Source organism: Harpia harpyja, chromosome 5, assembly GCF_026419915.1.
Source record: "Harpia harpyja isolate bHarHar1 chromosome 5, bHarHar1 primary haplotype, whole genome shotgun sequence".
Taxonomy (NCBI): domain Eukaryota; kingdom Metazoa; phylum Chordata; class Aves; order Accipitriformes; family Accipitridae; genus Harpia; species Harpia harpyja.
The window spans coordinates 9,954,912-9,972,202 of NC_068944.1; the positions used below are offsets into that span (position 1 = coordinate 9,954,912).

At 39.5% G+C, this 17,291-nt stretch overlaps 1 protein-coding gene across 1 annotated transcript in view; it reads right to left on the reverse strand.

The window, feature by feature from the left end:
* Positions 1-17,291, reverse strand: part of AHRR (aryl hydrocarbon receptor repressor) — a 93,567-nt gene that overhangs the window by 23,405 nt on the left and 52,871 nt on the right. The window contains exon 4 of the mRNA XM_052788266.1: positions 12,179-12,279. Coding sequence (XP_052644226.1) covers positions 12,179-12,279 — 101 coding nt within the window. The remainder of the gene's footprint in view (positions 1-12,178; positions 12,280-17,291) is intronic.

The following is a 17,291-nucleotide window of genomic DNA, read 5'->3' on the forward strand; positions in this document are numbered from 1 at the left end:
GCTCTTGGATTTAGAGGAGGAAATAACCAAACTCCACAGCTCAATCTCGATGTTGTGTAAAACTGGTGTGTTTTAATCAATAAAGCCCACTTGCATCCTACCACAATTTTTAGCAATTTTGCATATACTTACACATGCACAGAGGGACACACCCACACATAGAAACACACACACAAAGATATTTGCGTGGACATTAAAACTTTTGCAACAAAAACCAACTAACTTCAAATCTGCAAAAAATACATGGTTGTAAACTGCCATTTGGTAAACCATATGGATTCAATGACAGATGGAATTTGTAATCTAGGATAATAGCTGAAACATGTGAGACAGACTTAAGTATGTATTGTGAACATTTGTTTGTTTGTATTTGGCTTTTTAAAAACACTTACATGAGTTTTCTACATTGTACTTAAAAAATTAATTCATGGGGGTTTTTTCTCCCAATGGGAAAAAAAAAAAGAGAGCTTGGCACCAGACAGGGGCCTGTGTTCTTTTGAAAAAACATGTACATCCAATTATGTACTCACGAAAAGCTGCACCTGCTACTGAAACAAAAAAAACAATTAATCTGTCAGTTCAAAGAAAGTATGACATTATTCTGGTGCCCACAGTAGCTGTGAGATGAAAGTTATCAGTTCCTTCCATTAAGAAGTTTTTGAAACATTATTAGTCAAGAGGTTCTCTTTGGGAATGAAGGCAAATATTTTGAGGAAGATAGGACTTCCTTTGGCAAGATCCTTTATATATCCTGATATTTTTTTCTGGTCCCATAGCAGAAAATCAGCCAGCAAATACTTCAAAGATATTTTGGTCAAGGTCATGGCATAGTAAAAATAAGGAGGGGGGGAAAAAAAAAAAAGAGCGAGAACAAGTTCCAATCCACATTTCTCTTATTACTCTTCCTTGAAATAAAGGAAAATTCACTAGCATTAGGTCTCCAGAGACCATGTTACTATGGTTACTAAAGTACAACAGTCAAGGCCTGCAGCCATCCCTTGCTTTGAACAGATTTTCGAGTCACGCAACTTGGGTACTAAATTTCCAGGGTCAGTTGGCTCACAGTTTATCTGGAACAGCTTCATTTAATAGTGGATAGCTGGGTTTTTGCATCCTATGTGGGATGGGGCCATTTTCTGGTGATCTAAATAAGTAGCTATTTAAAAACTCTGGAAATTATATACTCGTTCTTGTCTTATGAATATTAGGAGGAAAATGCAGACAGTTAATGTGTCTTCTGTCTTTAACTGTATTGTTTAGTGAATCAGTATTTCTTTCCACTGGTGTTTTTAGGACTCATAATTGCCCTTCTCAAAAATCCCTCTGGAATCCCTGAGGTTCTCTTTATAAACTGAAAAAAAAATGAAACTCTTACAGAACCCTGAAATAAAACCCCGCATAAAAGACTATTCAGAAATACCGTATCTGGTGACATCAGAATATGGCCTTTGCTCAACAAGTACAGTATCTCTTAGCCCTCCGGACTCTTCTGTATTTCTCTGGTATCTACAAAGCAACTTCAAAAGGAATATTTCTGTGAGTAAGCACTATTTCGTGCAAAGGGGGAGTGGCAGAATTGTTTTTAGCATTCAGTTTTGATCAAAGGCTTGCGTGTACTGCTTAGTTTTCAGGCAAAAGAAACAAAACAGAAGATGAGTTTCCATCATTTGAGCCAGGGGAGGAAGTAAATCCTACAGGCTGAAGCCTACAGCCGTGGGTTTATATGGGAAGCCTTTTGGAGGGAAAGTGCTCAATCTGATTGATTGGTTTTCATAGACAGCAGAAATGTTTCTTTTCAAATACAAAAAAATACATACATGTGATCATTATGCCCCTTCCACTCTTCTTGTCTTCCCAGATAAAACAAAGTTCACGTTCCTGCCTATGTCCTTGAGCCTGGATATCACTTCAGGCTCCTTAAAGACAGTATGGAAATTCAGCATCTAGTGCTGCACTACCCAGAGCAGGGCCCGGCAAAATTTTCAAAGATCACTCACATTGCCAGGAGAATTTGAGCCCTGGCCCTCCCATTTACTGTCGGAGGAAACAGCTGTGGCATCTGAAAGGCACTGATGGTTGTGAACCATTCAGCTGGTGAAATTGCTTGTTATTCCATTTTTCAGTATCCCATCACTTCCTGAGGAAATAGGGCAACTTTGGAGATACTTGTTTATATATGTGTCTTCAGTCTAACAAGGGAGCTGGAACATTGTGGCTCGTCAAGAGGCAGCAGACAAAACTGGCCTCCTGGAAATCAGTTAGGAAAATGTAAGTCATTGGGCTCTGGTAATTGCAAGCTATAAACTTTCAAGAAAACATAGTAGTTCCCTGGAGGGTGAGATTGTAATGTGTGCACACATGTAAACGCATTTTAAACCATGGTGATGTTGTTTTTTATATGCTTGATATGTAATAAGCATTGGACACAACCAAGAACAACTTTGCCTTTAAAGTTGTTCTGATTGCATGATGCAAAATTGTAAATGTAGTTTTTCTTCTCTTACACTTTCCTTCCAAGCTAAGCTTTTGTAACAAAGCATGCTTAGTCTGTGTCAAATCCTTGGGTAGGGCCTCTCTTCTTTACTATATGCACAAACCGCTGGCCTCCAATGAGCCCGGTGCCACAAAACCAACCACTCTGTCCAAGATGGTACTGAGAACCAAGAGCTGAAGCATCGTTTGGATTTGTATGTGCAGGAAGTTGATGTGGTGCACACTAGAAGGAGATACATCCCAACTGAATCCCATTGTTTTCACAAGTACTAAACACTGGAAATGAGAATACAGACTGCGCTTCCAGAGCGGAGCAGTACTAACGACCAATAGCTTAAAGACAGGTGAGGGAAGGTTTTGTTGCTGCAAAAGTGAATTAACGGGTGACACCACACACCTCAGTACAAATTTGTTATATGTCATGTTTGTTTAGAATAAATTATTAACACCAACAATGCTTTCTATTGATGGCAAGGTTTGGTGGATTTTTTTAATGACTAATTGTAAAATATCACAATTCTTTTCTTTGCATTACCAATTAGGATTTCATATGGGAAGTGAGTATATGAATACTATCTGAGATTAATGGACATTATACAAGTACTGGAGACTATAGTAACTTAAAGTAGAATAATATTCAAATCATTAATTCTAAAATTGTCAGGAAAAAGCACATTTTATTTATTAATAAATAGATACATGTGTCATGATTACTGGATATGCTAGTGAGAACTTGGATGAGTAATGTGTCATTTACCTTAGCAATTATCATGAAATGATACTAAAATGTGACATAATCTTTTATATGTTTTCCTTTAGCCTCCTTATCAATCATGATGTTGAATTTAAAACTGTGCTCTACCAGTAATGGAACCCTACTGTCAATGCTCTTTCACAAATACTATGCCCTGGACTACACTTGGAAATAGAAACAATCTTTATATTGATTTATGCAGTTTCTTATTTCACTTCCTCAAAAGCAGATGTTGTATTCACAGATGAAAGCAAAGCTGGGGCAATACCATATCTTCAGTGCAAGTTCAGCCCTTCATTCTTTCTGAGTTCTGCAGCTGCTCTGAGCTTTTCAGTCTTCTCTTCAACAATTTCAATATAGAAAATGCAAGCCTGATTAATTCCATTTGAGAAGACTCAAAATGAAGCATTAATTGCTCACCACTCTGCACTTGTAATAACAAATTTAGTTAGGTAGCCTTTGCAATAACAAATGTAGTAAGATTACCCATTATCTTCCACAGAAATAACTTACTGAAAAGAGTCTCAAGTAATATTTATCCAACATGTTGGACAATTAGACATATGTAAGTACCAAATGTCTGGAATTTTTTTTTTTTCAGTGTTATTTACATGTAAGTGCATCAAGTCCTGAAGAGAAGAAGCCGTCATAATATTCCATCCACAGCTGACTTTTATTTGTACTTGCAAACTGTTAATGAGCATGAATGGCAGACATCTCTTTCTGTAAGGAATCAAAGCCTAAAAGAGACAATGTTGCAGCCTATATACTGTAAACAGAATGTGATGTCCTAATTTCAGAGCACTATATTTCTGTGTATTTAGCACTATATATCACGTTTTCTAACACAGAACTATTTCAGGGGGTGGGGAGAAGAGCAAAACAATCTGTATTTCACATTCTGTTCAATAATATATGCTAAATCAGCTTTTTTAAACACCATTTCAGGTCAGTGGAGTTTTTAGGGAGTGTGGCATTCCTGAATCTGACTCTGGGAACTGCCTTACTGAGCTAGTTATCATCTTAAGCATGTTTTGTATCCTTTAAGTATCCTGCATAAAACTCACCGTCCCACACTGGCAGCAGGTATGAATTCTGCTATTAATGTATTACACTGACCCAGAGAGGTAAGCAATACTTTCTCTAATCTAGATATCAAGTGGATGACAGTGGATCGTGTGGAAAGAGGTAAGTTAGAGACAACTCCTCTAACCAGCAGCAACGACTGCAAATCTAAAGCTAAGTTATAGACCTCAAGGCCCTTCTGCAAGCCCCTGCTTTAGTTTGAGCAGACATTTCTTTTCTTATTGCTAAAAAAAGCCCAATCTCAGTTACTGGAGAATTCTGGGAGCATTGCAGTACTGGGAGGAGGGGGGAAGGTATGGAACACATTGGGGAGAATGCCTGCTGTTGACCACCATCAGCTTTTGCTGCTAGGAGTTCCTGGAAGAACTGCAATTACAATGGGATACAAAAACTAGCTCATTTTTCTTTTTTCTACTCATAAAATGTCAGGGACAGTTAAAATCAGAATGATGGTGATTTCTCTTGAAGTTCTTGGAACAGGAACAGAACTGTTTGAAGGTTGCCTATCTGTCCTCCTGTCTCCAAATCGATACTATATCCTTCCTAAGAGGAAACAGTACATTTAATGGTCAGCATCTTGCTTTTTAATAGCAGTTTTCTTTTCAGTTCAAACCCGTCAAATAGCATATTCAAGTTTCATTAACTGAGGTAAGCAAAAAGTAAAATTGAAATGTATGTAAGTTTTTCTTTTGAAACCTTCATAACCACAAAACAAAATCACTGCAAATTTGCAAAAATTCTTAAGACAACACACAATCTTGCCTGGGCCTGCTTTCTTGCTTATCACTTCACCTTACTGACAAGACAGCAAGGTTGCAGCTCATTAGCTTTTCTGAGTTGAGAATGGGGAATATACTGGAAGCAAGTGTCACTGTAAATACAGATTAGGCTACTAACTTACAATTTCACTTCAACCAGTTGAAGACCAATTAAACAATGTAAGATTGCAATTATCTATGATAATAGGCATTATTTAAAGTATATTTCTATTTCTTTGGGGTTTTTTTTACAATACATGACTTTGCCATCTTCAAAAACAGGACACTTCCTCAGAAGCAAATGCTCATACAGAAATTTGTACAGAAGGAACAGTGTGTTATGATTGCCTTTGTTACTTGAATGCAAAAAGTCCAGCTCTAGTAGCAGACTAAATCCCAGTGCGTCTGTACGATGCAGTGCTCACATACAGATATTGAACCTATTGATTGGCAAGAACGGTTGCCAAGGATTAGCTCTGAAGTCAGTGAGAGAAAAAAAAAACCTATCATCTGAGCTGAAACGGGAGAATATGTTTTGTTGGGGAGGAAGTCACGTGGCTGCTGGACCGTCTCCAGAGGCACCGAAATAGCCTGAGCAGAAACAGAGGAAGCGGCTGTGAAAAGTGAGCTCGGGTGGAGTTGGCTGTGATGAACAGTCTGGAGACAGCAACAGCAGCCTGAAATTCAGATCCGTGTCTGGTCTGTGCCCAAAGCTTATTGATTCTTTACCTTAACACTGCCGTACGCCTAAAATTCCTCAGCTAGGCCTCCTCGTATGACAGCAGGTTTGCCTCTGCCCTGACAAAGGGAAGTCAACTTTTCTGATGCCAGTGCAAACCGGAGAGGGTGCTAACTGTCTCTCCTCACTGCACACCTGGGCTGGCTGCCTGCTCCCCCTGCTCTATCATGTTAAACGTAAGCTGCTTGTCCTGATTTTCTGATCTGCTCACAGCTTGCTCCCCCCCTCAATTATAATCTGTCATTTCATGCCGGAGAAGCTGAGTACTAAGTCTCATCAGTCCAACATGTTACCCTTACCCATATGCAAGATTTGAAAACCAGCACTTAGTGGTGTTTCCCATTTTGCTAAAAGGCTCCACATAAGCCTCTGCAGGGGTACCTGATTTTTCTCCTTCAAATCCCTCCTTAAAACTCTTGCAAAATTCCCAGCAAAGGTCAAGCTGCTCATACACTATGAGTACTGGTAATTGTGGTTACCATTTTGTTCATTATTTCCACGCACTGTGTTGCCCATCAAAATGCATCTTTCATCACTTGTCTCGTATTTAGGCTGCAAATCTGAAGGGAGGGGATCATATCTTTTTGGTTTGCTGTGCTCCCCTGTCAAGCTGGAGGGTGCCACTGCCTGTATTTCAGAAACCTCAGCGCTGTGGCAGCATCATGATCGTAACTGTCGTAACAGTAGCACTAAGGACTGGAGGAGAGAGCAAATGGTATTTAGAGGTCACAGGCTTTTCTGTCCAGATTTGTTTCAGAAGAAAAAAAAAAAGAAGAAAGGAATAAGCGAGAACATTAGTTATTTGTTTAAAGGGCAACAGAAAGGATATTTTTTGCACAAAGTTGTGGCCATGCCAAATTTCAAGTCTGGATTTTAGAAATATGCCTATTTACAAAGAAAAAAAAAGGGACCAGGGCCTCTGAAATGTTCCTTTGTGTTTTGCCTGCGCCTGGCAAGAAGAAAGTGAATGTACGCATGTGATAAAATGGCAAGTTACTCCTGACCCCATTTATGGCTTTTATTTCCATGGATAAATTCTCTGTAAGTCATCCCAAGTGACTAATGTCAGCTTAAATCATGTCATCTGAATTGCTGGGAGAAGGTTCATGTTTGAAAACAAAGGAAAGCAAAAGGGTTGTTTGGGTAACATAAAAGTTGTATTAACTGGAAAAGAAAATGCCCTGAGACTATGGGCTTTTTATGAGAACTTCCTATTTTGACGGCCCCATTTTAAACCAGTAGATTAAAAGGTGAAGCACTGTATCATCATCTAACGGGATTTACTTTAGAAGGACTGTGCTAGGAGAGTCAGCACTCTTGGAAGCCTAAAAGGAATTCAAGACCAGAATAAATCAAAAAGTCTCTCTCCACCAGTTTTTGATTTCTGAAGTCCGTGCCTTGGTCATAGCCCCGTATAACAACCATGCACTTTTGTCTGACTCCCAATTTTCTTTCTCAAGTTTAAATTAAAAAATAACAGGAAGAGTAAAATCTCTTGCTCTCAGACTGAAATTCAAACTGGAGTACCTTTTTCAAGAGCACGGTTTTATCAAGTACTGATTACATAAATCAGTTTGGAAGGAGGAAGTGGAATTACACTAACAAGTTTAAAAAAATTACAGGAAACCAAGTGGGAAAAGGGTTTCCTATGTTATTTCCTTATGCAGAGTGAAGAACAGCACCAATAGGATGTTTTCTAATGTATCATTTTCCAACTCCCTTGGATGAAACTTGAACTCTAGTTCAGGCTGTTAGTAGAGGCCACCTGGAAATACCTTTCAGTGCCAAAATGTGCACATACACCTCTCTATTCAAAGTAACTCCCAGAAAGCTTATTATCTGCAGCCACTTTTAAGGTAATGACATAATGTTAAATAATATGCTTCAAGCTTGCATTGTATCAAATCCCGAATCCTTTACTTAGATAAAAAGTCTGACTTTCATTGTTTTTTTAAGAAGACTTGGGCTCTATTTGGTATTAAAGCTAATGAAAAAAAGCCTCACTGACTTCAGTGGGAACTACCAAGCAAGAACCTAAATTTCCTATTCACAATAGTGCTCAAACCTGTGATATGGAATAAAGAAATAATGTATCAAGGACTTGTCTGTGTGATAAAGTGCCTGTTCTGTGTGATAAAGTGCCTATACCTGATTATGCTATCGATTTGCACCAACAGTCAATTCCTACCACTAATGCTGCTGGTTCAGTAGCTAGATATCTGAATTGCCTCACTAGTCATGTTACTTACAACTCAAATCAGCAAAATTCATCTGCTAAGTGGTAGAGCAAAAGCATGCCTACAAAACATGGAAGCTCAGTTTGAAAAATCCAACTTTAGATGATTAGGTAGTTAATGTAATGAAGCTTAGATCGTTGTTAACAGTGGAGAATTATAAGGGCCGCACCACCCAAAACTAGCTTTCACTGTTTTTCTCTACTTCTGAAGATAGACATGATTTCGAAGAAGTTATTTCTTTTTTATTTTTTTAATAAAAGATCATATGTCTGTGATTTTAAGATATTTTTTAAGATGCCAGGCATCTGACAGTCTCTGTCTAAAAATTTAAATAGGCAAGTGGTAAGCCTGTCCAGATCCCTCTGTAGAGCGTTCCTACCCTCGAGCAGATCAACACTCCTGCCCAACTTGGTGTTGTCTGCAGACTTACTGAGGGTGCAGTCGATCCCCTCATCCAGATCATTGATAAAGATATTAAACAGAATGTAGAGTGTCACTGAATAAGAAATACCAGGGTAGTATGATGACTGGCATCTTTGGTGCAGCCATAAAGAAAAACATGAGACAAAACCACAGGAATGTGATTCTTGTGCCCTGAAACCTTAAGAGTAGAGGACTTGTGTGGAAATCTGTCTGTGAACTGGACAAAAGAGTGGCTTGGAACACCCTGAAAACAACATGGACCTTCCCTGAAAGAGCATGAGCTGCTGGTGAGCACAGAAATGACAAAACAGGCCAGGTCTGGCCTTTATCAGTATTCATCAGCAAGATGGGGCATGACAGAACCAGGCAGTCTTATTCCATTAACATCTGTTTGGGAGCTGCCTGGATCACCCAGATTTCTTTTTAATTTTTGTGACATTTTGGATATAAAACACTATTTTCACACCTCAAAAGAATTATGTCCAGTACATCTGGAGACGGAGATACCATAAATCCTATGCTGCAGCCTACAACAGGGGAATAGAAGACCAACAGACATAACAAAGAAGGAAAGAAAGCCCATCAAGACATCTCCTTCAGCAGCAAGGGTTAAGGCAGAAATTTGAACATCCGTGATTCTTCCATAACAAGCAGAGAAACTGCAGGAGCAACTGTGAGATGGTCAACAAAGTCCAAGTGACAATTTTAGCAGGGTGCTGCTTAGTATATGGATGAAGATTACACAAGAAGCAGTGTCAGTGGTGATGATGGGGCCACTGTCTGACTGCATGTCATTGAGAAAACAAGTCCAGATAGGGCCTCCCTCTTGACAACAGACATTTAATTCTTCCAATAGGGTAGTATAACACGTGAAAAGTACACATGCATTTGGGATGAGGAGTTACCTGCACAACAGTGTCGACTCTGAAGTCTGGACTTGAGACCGTGAGTGCAGCATAGCTGGGGGGAAGAGTAGGAGGTGGCTAACAGCCATGAGATGATTATTGTAATCAAGGCTATTGCCTAGATACCCACCAGTGATTCATTCTTATTTTTACAAGTCACCATTTTATTGTGTTTCTCCACCCCATCACCCCATAAATTCTATCTGGATTTATTGACTGCCAATACAATTTCTTTTCCCACTTTTCTGGTTACGGGTTTGGCCCAGCATTCCTTAAGTATGCAGTAACAGGCTTCAGAAACTGAATGTGGCCTTTTTGTGCCAGAAAGCATGTGGCACAAGGGTTGCAATACCACCTGTCTTGGAAAATATTTTGAAAGTGCAAAGTTAAAAGTCATTACTGCAGTCAAACTGTTGGAGTCTGAAGTCTCCAAGGAAAGCAAAGATCATAAGAATGGGGTATACTCAAAAAGACCATTAATAAAATTGGTCTTCGGTTCTTAAAGCTTTGTCTGTCTTCCCTCCAAAGGGAAACAAAGATGGCAAGAAAAGACTCTTATCCAGAAGAAGTGATCTTAAAACACTGGAAAAAATTATTTACTTAGATACCTGCTGTGCTCCACTAAAAAGTCTTTGATAAACTGGTATCATTGTTTATTCTGTTATTGCTGATGAAAGCTATTTGATTATAGCTGTAAAAAATCTCTATAAAATCTTAAATAAAAAACACATGTTGTGGCAGAGGCCTTTAGAAATAAAAATCATTTTAAACATACTTTGAAGACAGTCTAATTCCATTGTTTTGTTTCAAGCTGAAAGGGGAAGCACTGCATTGTTCCAAGACTTGAAAGTCACAGACACATTATTTACCAGTAACTGGGGTTCTTGTTTTTCCATATTTCTATCTATACATAGAGCACAGTGATCATACCCACTAGGAAAAAAGAAATGCAGTTATCCCTGGTTTTCCATTAACATTGCACTCAGTGATAGTATTATTCACACATATTTTGGTGATTCATATTATTCTGGTTTGTATTATATAAAGCATCTAGGAGAGGTTGCACAGTGCGAGGTGGTGTCACAAGAAGGGAAGTGGCTTTTGACAGCTGAAAAATATCTTCTGAGAGCCAATAAAGTGGCCAGATTCACAAGTCAATATACAAAGCACAGCAATCAGCAGCAAGACTGTTTTCTTCTCCTTGGAAGGAATCACAAATGTGACTATTTAGTTAAAACCCCACAGTCCCTAATAACCAACATGGTGAATTTGGTTGAACAACAAAAGAACCCACTTTTCTTCACATGCCATGGCCACTGAATGAGCATCTGAGCCAAACTCAGTCCCCAGGGAACATTCCTGGCAAGCCCTAAGGAAAATTCACTCTCTTATTCTAGGTCAGACATGCCCATAAATGAAGCCTGGTGGATACATTCATATTAACATGGACTTAATAATCCAGTTAATGAACCACATTAAGTATGATCCAGGATAGAATATCTCCCATATAATCAAAAGGAATGTGACTCCTATATACCCTGAAGTAAGCAGACCATTAGCATATTCAGTAATATTAGTGTCTTGTAACCTACCTGAAATTACATTATCAGTGTTCTCTCCATGTGCTAGTAGCAGTAGAGCTACTGTTTGAAGATCCTGAATGATTATAGCTTGTGGGCATGTAACATACACCCAACAAAACATAGACTAAAGATAGGAGAGCCTCATTAAAAATTATATACTCACCATATTTATCACTTATTGTATGCCCTGTACTCCCTATTCATTGAGAATAGAAATGATTGCAAATAATACCCAATAGCCAAACATCTCATTTTGGCACTAGCCATAACTAATCAGATGCCTCTGTGTTACTTGCTTTGAAATACAAAATTAAAATCTTCTGAAGTATTAAGTGGAAGGAAAGCAGGGTGCCAGTTTCCATTCCATAGACTTGAACGACTTATGATGCTGGATCCCATGATAAAATTACTTTTTTCTTTAATAGTATACAGCATTTATTTGCACGAGGCTACTATTTAATTTACATTTACGTGTATCTCAGAGCTGTCATTAAAACACAATTTTTATACCATTAATATTATCCTATCCAAAACAGCTATACATATGTAGTCTTAATCACATAGGAATTTCCAAGGACCTCAGTGTATAAAAGGTATTATTACATCATGTGTTTGAAACGCAGATTTATCTGGGATGGACTGCTGTGCTCTAGCTGGTTCAGTAGTTTACAGCAGTATTAATTCTTCCTGCAGATTAATGGATCCAATTCTCAGTAACAGTATGGCCCCTTTATGCTGCTCTGCCAATATAAAGTCATCCTAAAGGGGATAAAAATGCATAGAACAAATAACCCCTGCACACATGGCTTCCCACAGAGCACAGAGTTGAGGAAGAAATATCCCAAAATAATCTCAACTCAGTCAGAAACCAGGCAAGCTCAGGTTGGCACCCTCAGAATATGGGCCAAGTAAAATAAACCTCTGCTATCACTCCAGTGAAAAAGAACTGTGAACTGGCCCACTGGAGTTCACTGCTAATTTCGAGGATGTAAGGGTGCAAGGTACAATTGCCCAAACAGAGACTGACCCAGACTATCACGACTGCCAGCTTTGCTCTTGCAAGAAGCGCTCACAAGTGTGATTCTTGAACGACTTACACCCAGACCGACCGTTTGTTCGAAGTTGCCACAAAGCATTAACATGAATATATCATCAAACTGAGTAAATCAGAGCCAGAAAAGACAGCATTTTTTCACTCACTTCTAGTAGAAGTCCACCCTCTTGTACAGCAGTCTTGTTAGATATATTGTCTTCTTTTATCGTTTGGCCAACTTGCTTCTTAAAGTGCTTTTCTTGAATGGCTGTTGGAAAGAGTTATTATCAATTTAGAAATCATAATGATTAGGGCCGCTAGACTAAAATTCTTATTTAGGCACTTAACATGCATTGATTTAATTGGGAGTTACTGTCTTTGTGGTCTGGATGTCTGTTACTGACAACTTTCTTTTGCTGTGAGGGAGATAGATACATATTTGGCAGTCCAGATGTTTTTTATATGAAATATCTATCACATTTTTTATTGAACATATTTTTTCCATTAGTATACTCTACATAAAGCAACAACCAAAAGCCACAGGAAAGAAACAAAAGAAAGTTAGCAAGTTGTTTTGTTTATAAAAATATGTATTATGACAATATAAAGAAATGCCTATATAGCTCAGAAGACAAGGGACTGAAATAAGTTTCTTATTTTCAGTTCTGACCTTCTTGGCATCAGGTTATTTTCTGTCTCACTTTACCCTATTCCTTTCTACGAGTCTGAGCCTGACTGTAAAATTCAAGGGAACGTTTTTAAACTGTTTCATTTTTAAATAGAGGTTTAAAGTTTGTTTTTAGCAGGTCATTTACTACATGAAATTCATTAAAATCTCTCACTATAGATTAAAATTGTATGTATTTTTCCTAACAATAATGAAAAACTTCATGGGAGTCAAAACTGGTAAGTGCTCTTCCCACACATGGGTTTTCATTGCTTGATCTGAAATATCTTTAAATACTCAGATTAAAGTCTTCATATCCATATATCCCACAGAAGAATCCCTGAAATACAATCCAGTTTCTGGGCATAATGAAAGAATTTCTGAGAAGGCTGACATCACTTGATACATTGGGCTTCTGCATCATCTAGGGAGTATGACAGGAACCTGTCTTTATCATTTGGTCAGTAAAAATTAAGGAGTCAGCTTCACTCCTACTGCCCCATTCCAGAGATGGTGTTATACAAATATCCCGGTAGCAAACAGATTCATTTTTCTGTTTGCTCTCCTTGCCACAGAGAGAATGAGAGAGGAGAGCATACCAGTGAGATTAGCTGGGACATTTGATACACGTTGTCCCTTCCAGCTAAAGGAAAGCTGGACCAGCCACAGCCAGAGATTGTTAATAATCCAAAAACGGAAGGGTTGAGACGGACAGGAATGGTTTATACCAAATCAGAATAAGAAGAGGAGACAGCCAGCAAGCCTCTGATGCTCCTGAGCTTGTTGCTAAAAGTCATGACAATGGGATTTAAATTTTTAGTAAGATATCAAATTAAGAGAAAGGTCTACGTTTTTAAATGTCTTGAATAATAGTTGTTGCAAATGACCAAGGATATGATCTAAATGGAGTCACTTCCTTTCCAAAGGGCTGCGCAAGAGCCCCTTTTCAATTTAACAGCCTAGTGAGGGACTGTTGCAAGATACATCAGCATTTTACAACAGATGATGGCAACGCAGAACCACACTGACTGAATATTCGTGATGTTTTTTAGCTTACATTGTAAATATTTGCTGCCAGTGATAATGTCGGTCATTACCCCAAAGCAATCATCTCAAATGTATAATTAGATGTAATAAATCCCTCCCCTGGGCATGGGAAAACACATCAGGAAAATCCCAAGCTGCCTGAAACAGATCCCTACCCATGTTTTCCAGCCAAAACTATTTTGTGATTTCAGACTTGTAAGCTAGGCTGCTATGAACGGCATATACAGATTCTTCAATCTGCATTTTCATTTTGGTATACCTTTTGAACTAATTGGAAAAGGTTGCGCTTTTTTCCCCCTGATCAGCCAAGCCTTCTGCTACGCCTGTCCATAAGAACAGACATGTGGACACTCGTGACAACAATTTTTAAAACCCCAGCCCCTATTCCAATGGCCTCTTCCAGAGTTTTCCCCCCTTAGAAAAGTTGTTTTTGTAATTACTGACACGGTGGTTTGCAGTCTTTGTGCAGGTTAAAGGACAGACAGGGAGGGGTGAGAGGAAACGAAGGTTTATTTTTTTGATGCGCTCTTTTGGCGTTATGAAAATTCCATCAGTTCAAACTTCATCGTTAGTGGAAACTATTATTTTACCCGACTGAGCAGGCCAGAGCTCCCTGCCTGTTTGTTAGCCTTCAGGCTCACACAAACACAGCAGCAGAAGCACAAGAGATGTTTGTTCCGCAGCTCGCCTGGCTACTATAAATTCCATCTCCAAATGGAAAGTATTTTAATGTTATTTTGCCGGCTAGAGTTACCCATATGTTAGGCCACACACATCCATTTCATAACATAACCTCCTCACTGGCCTGGTCTGCAAGGAGACCCATTGCACCATCAAAAATGAATGACACCGTTCGCACCAAGAAGCAAGAGCTCCTCAGAGACAGGGACATTTGTTCCCTGCACCTGAAGCATCAGAGCCATCGCTCACTGTTCACTCTTGTTCTGCCTCCCTGTGCTGGAAATACTCGATTAATCCACCCAGGGCTTGGCTGGTACCGCAGTGACAGCTCAGAAGAGATACTACTGCTAGTGATAGCCTGTCACCTGCAGAAAGTAGAGCAAGAGAGGCAGAAAACCACGTAGATCCCCAAAATGAATGAGGAGGAGGAAAAGCAAGACCTGACAGGTTGAGGAGGGAAAATTGCAAGATGTTATCTGACTAGGCAGAAAAACAGGGAAAAGAAAACAGAGCAGCCTAATGATATTCCTGTCACCACCAGGAATGAAGAGGGAGAACTGAAGGTAAGTAAGAGTATTGGTTATGACGGGTGGCTTGATAGCAAAGGCCCTGATGCCAAGACAGCTGTGATCAAGCTTAGACATTACATAAAATGGTGGCCCTCTGGAGCAACGGTGAAGCCTCCGATGACAAAAACAAATGAAAGATGGGAGAATGCCGGAGTACTGTCTCTAGTAGGCAGGGAGGAGCAAACTGTGGAAAGACAAAAAATAACAAACAGCAAAGGATGACTCAGTGACCTGAGGGGAAAACTGGCTGCTGGAGTTCCCATATATCAAGAATGGGGCAAGAAAAAAACTGATATTGCAGACAGTCTGATGAATGCTGCTGGCTGTAAAAAAAATGGAAAGTTTTAGCTTTATGGAGCCTTGGACTGCTTTCTATGGGAGAGGCAACTCTTTAGACTATATTGTCAGCAATTCAGCGTAGAGCGCTCACCTATTAGGTTCAAAACTGGCAAACTGAAGAGATGGGAAGCAGGAACAGCAGAGACCTTTTTCTGAGCACAACTTATCTAGCCTGCACTTCCAGAACACGAAATAAAACAGAAGATGGAGCTGTTCTGCCAAAGAAGATGAATGAGCATATTGATACCATAGGGTGATAAATACAAGATATACGTGTACCAGGGCTGACAGTTTTGCAAGGTCAAGCGATCTAGCGAGCATGGTGCAATCCCAGGCAACACTAAAAGCCCACAAGTTTGGAAACGCTGGGTCCTACAGAAGGACAACACTGTGGAAATATACAGGGCAGGGGAGGAAGGAGGCTAGGAGGAGGAAGAGGAGGGAGAAAAAATGAAGAAAAATGGCCAATGCGATTTCCTGAAAGAAAGGTCAAAGCTCTGAGAACATTGTTCCAATGTCTGATCTGAAAGTGTTGAAAGGAGTGGAAACCAAAAAATAATGTAGAGTTAGAAATGACAGTTAATTAATGGAGAAAAAAGTCCACAAAAGGGATGATAAGTTTGGCTGAAGGAGTATGGGACTGTCTCAGACAGTGCTGCTGAGCCTTTCACAGCTGCACTGTCTCTCCCCAGAACACTGTAAAAAACTGAGATCTCTTTTGAGCCTCCAGCTCTGATATGAGCATCGTTATCTGCATTTGCAAACCCCTTGGCTTGAAAACCAAATCTGGAATATTGTAAAGAAGAGAAAAGCTGCCTGACACTTTAAAGTCTATAGAAGCATTTTGAAACCAGCCGTTCCCTTTCCCCCAGAAATAACAGAACATTTATTCATTTCAGAATACTCTTTAGTTCAGAGGGATGGAAATTTCGGGACTCTCATAAAACCATACTTTTTAAACCGATGGGATTACATTCTCCATAGTGTTTCTGTACCTCCTCCCGCACAAGCACAACCTTCTTTCTCCAGAAAATAATTAGCAAAATTACCTGCCAAGCTAAGCTCTGTAACAAACTAAAGTGCGGTCAAACTGTACCCCAGCCGCCCCACAGGCCTTGCACTGCTGAGGCTACCTGCGTCAAGCAACAGCACAGGCGAGAAATGAGCAGTGAAGGGATGCTGTTTCTCATCTGATTCATTTGAGGTGTAAGAAGGGGACAGTACTGTCTTCTTTAGATTCAGTATGATGCAGGCATATCAGTTTCAAGCCTTTCTACAAGGAGTACCTGTGAGACCATTTCTCTCCAGTGAGAGCCAGGGGATAAATTGTTTCTTAAAATGGGCAGATGAAAATACCCAAATCTAGCTTGCAGGTTCAGAGAGACTGCTTTATGCATACAAGTCTTACTTTTGGTAACTGTTACTCGAAAGGAAGTGAAAACAGGGTCTTTCTTCCTGGATCTTCTAGCTGCAGGAAGAATCAGCTATGCGTGTTACCCTGAATGCTAAGAAAACAAAACAAAACAACTAGGAAACACTTGGTATGAGCAATTCTGCTTAACGAACATACAGCCATGAACTGAAATGGTCTGTTTCCTCTTGCTGCATTACAGAGAACACCGAGTGACAATAAGGACAGGGGTCATTAGATGTACACTAAAATTAAACAATATACAACATAAAGAACAGCTATTACACATTGCCAAACAGTATCAAAGGGATGTTTGCACTCTGACATGCCACAACATACAGGTTGCACAAACGTTTTGGGAAAGAAATCGGCACCAAAATGCAGCCTCTGAATAAAAGATGTGTGGTGCTCAGTCCTGTTGCGGAGGCTACCAGAACGCCAGATGAAATTATGCTAGCAATAATGCAAAGTTTTTCTTCCCAACTTAGCGGTTTTCTCAGTCTGCTTCTTCTTAAGAGATGCTTTGAAATCTGACTGCCCTTTGAAGTTTCTCGAGTACAGTATGA